At 71.2% G+C, this 1,282-nt stretch overlaps 1 protein-coding gene across 1 annotated transcript; it reads left to right on the top strand.

Annotated features, from left to right (window-relative positions):
* Nucleotides 1–171: 171 nt before the first annotated feature.
* Nucleotides 172–1,216, top strand: LOC129674793 (60S ribosomal protein L21; the record flags this gene model as incomplete). The annotated part of the gene is given in 2 exon segments (XM_055604900.1): nucleotides 172–321; nucleotides 900–1,216. Coding segments are annotated over 2 exon segments (240 nt in total), but the record flags the coding sequence as incomplete, so codon positions are not given.
* Nucleotides 1,217–1,282: the final 66 nt, after the last annotated feature.

Genomic DNA, 1,282 nt, shown 5'->3' with positions numbered 1-1,282 from the left:
CCCCCCCCCCCAGCCACCCATGCCCACGCGTGTCCAGGCGTGGGCGGGCCGGGACGAGGCGGGGGACACGCGCGGGCGGGGCCCAGGGGGGCGGGACCCCCCGGGAGACGACGCGCCGGGGCGGGGGGCCGGGTCCCCGCCCGCCCCCACGCGTGTGCGTGTGCCCGCAGGGGCCGCATCCTGGCCAAGCGCATCAACGTGCGCATCGAGCACGTGAAACACTCCAAGAGCCGCGACAGCTTCCTGCGCCGCGTCAAGGACAACGAGCGGCGCAAGCGCGAGGCCCGCGAGCGCGGGACCTGGGTGCAGCTCAAGCGCCAGGTGCGTGGGGGGGACACGCGTGGGCAGGGGTGAGTGTGGGACACGCGTGATCGGGGACCCGGGTGCAGCTCAAGCGCTAGGTGAATGGGGAGGACACGCGTGGTCAGGATCACGCGTGTGAGCAGGGACCTGGTGCAGCTCAAGCACCAGGTGTGTGGGCCGGGACACGCCTGTGAGCGGGGACACGCGTGTGAGCGGGGACCTGGCGGCAGCTCAAGCGCCAGGTGCGTGGGTGCGGGGGACACGCGTGGGTGGGGGTGGGTCACGCGTGTGAGCGGGGGACACGCGTGTGAGCGGGGACCTGGTGCAGCTCAAGCGCCAGGTACATGGGGGGACACGTGTGATCAGCCACACGCGTGTGAGCGGGGACCTGGGGACAGCTCGAGCGCCAGGTGGGAGAGACGCGCGTGGGCAGGGGTGAGCGTGGGACACACGTGTGAACGGGGACCGGAGTGGGACACGCGTGATCGGGGACCTGGGGGCAGCGGCGGTTGCGTGAGTCTGTGACACCCGGGTCCCTGAGTGTGCGACACGCGTGGGCGGGGGCGAGCGCTGACACGCGTGTCCTCTCCCCGCAGCCGGCGCCGCCCCGCGACGCGCACTTCGTGAGGACCAACGGGAAGGAGCCGGAGCTGCTGGAGCCCATCCCCTACGAGTTCATGGCCTGACGCGACACGCGTGTCCGCGTGGGCCCCGTCACGTCCCCCGCGAGTTCATGGCCTGACGCGACACGCGTGTCCGCGTGGGGACCCGTCACCGTCCCCTGCGAGTTCATGGCCTGACGCGACACGCGTGGGGCCGTCACCGTCCCCTGCGAGTTCATGGCCCGACACGCGTGTAAGAGGCTCCCGTGACCCCTGTTCCCCGGTTCAGCGAATAAAGAGTCTAAACAAGAGTCTAAACAAGAGTCTGAGTGTGAGCATCATGGCGGCCGCTGCCCCTGCGGGGGGACACGGGGACA

Source organism: Psammomys obesus, unplaced genomic scaffold (assembly GCF_907164565.1).
Source record: "Psammomys obesus unplaced genomic scaffold, mPsaObe1.curated_primary_1811, whole genome shotgun sequence".
Classification (NCBI taxonomy): Eukaryota; Metazoa; Chordata; class Mammalia; order Rodentia; family Muridae; genus Psammomys; species Psammomys obesus.
Note: the sequence above shows the minus strand (reverse complement) of the source record. Positions and strands in the feature narration are given on the sequence as shown.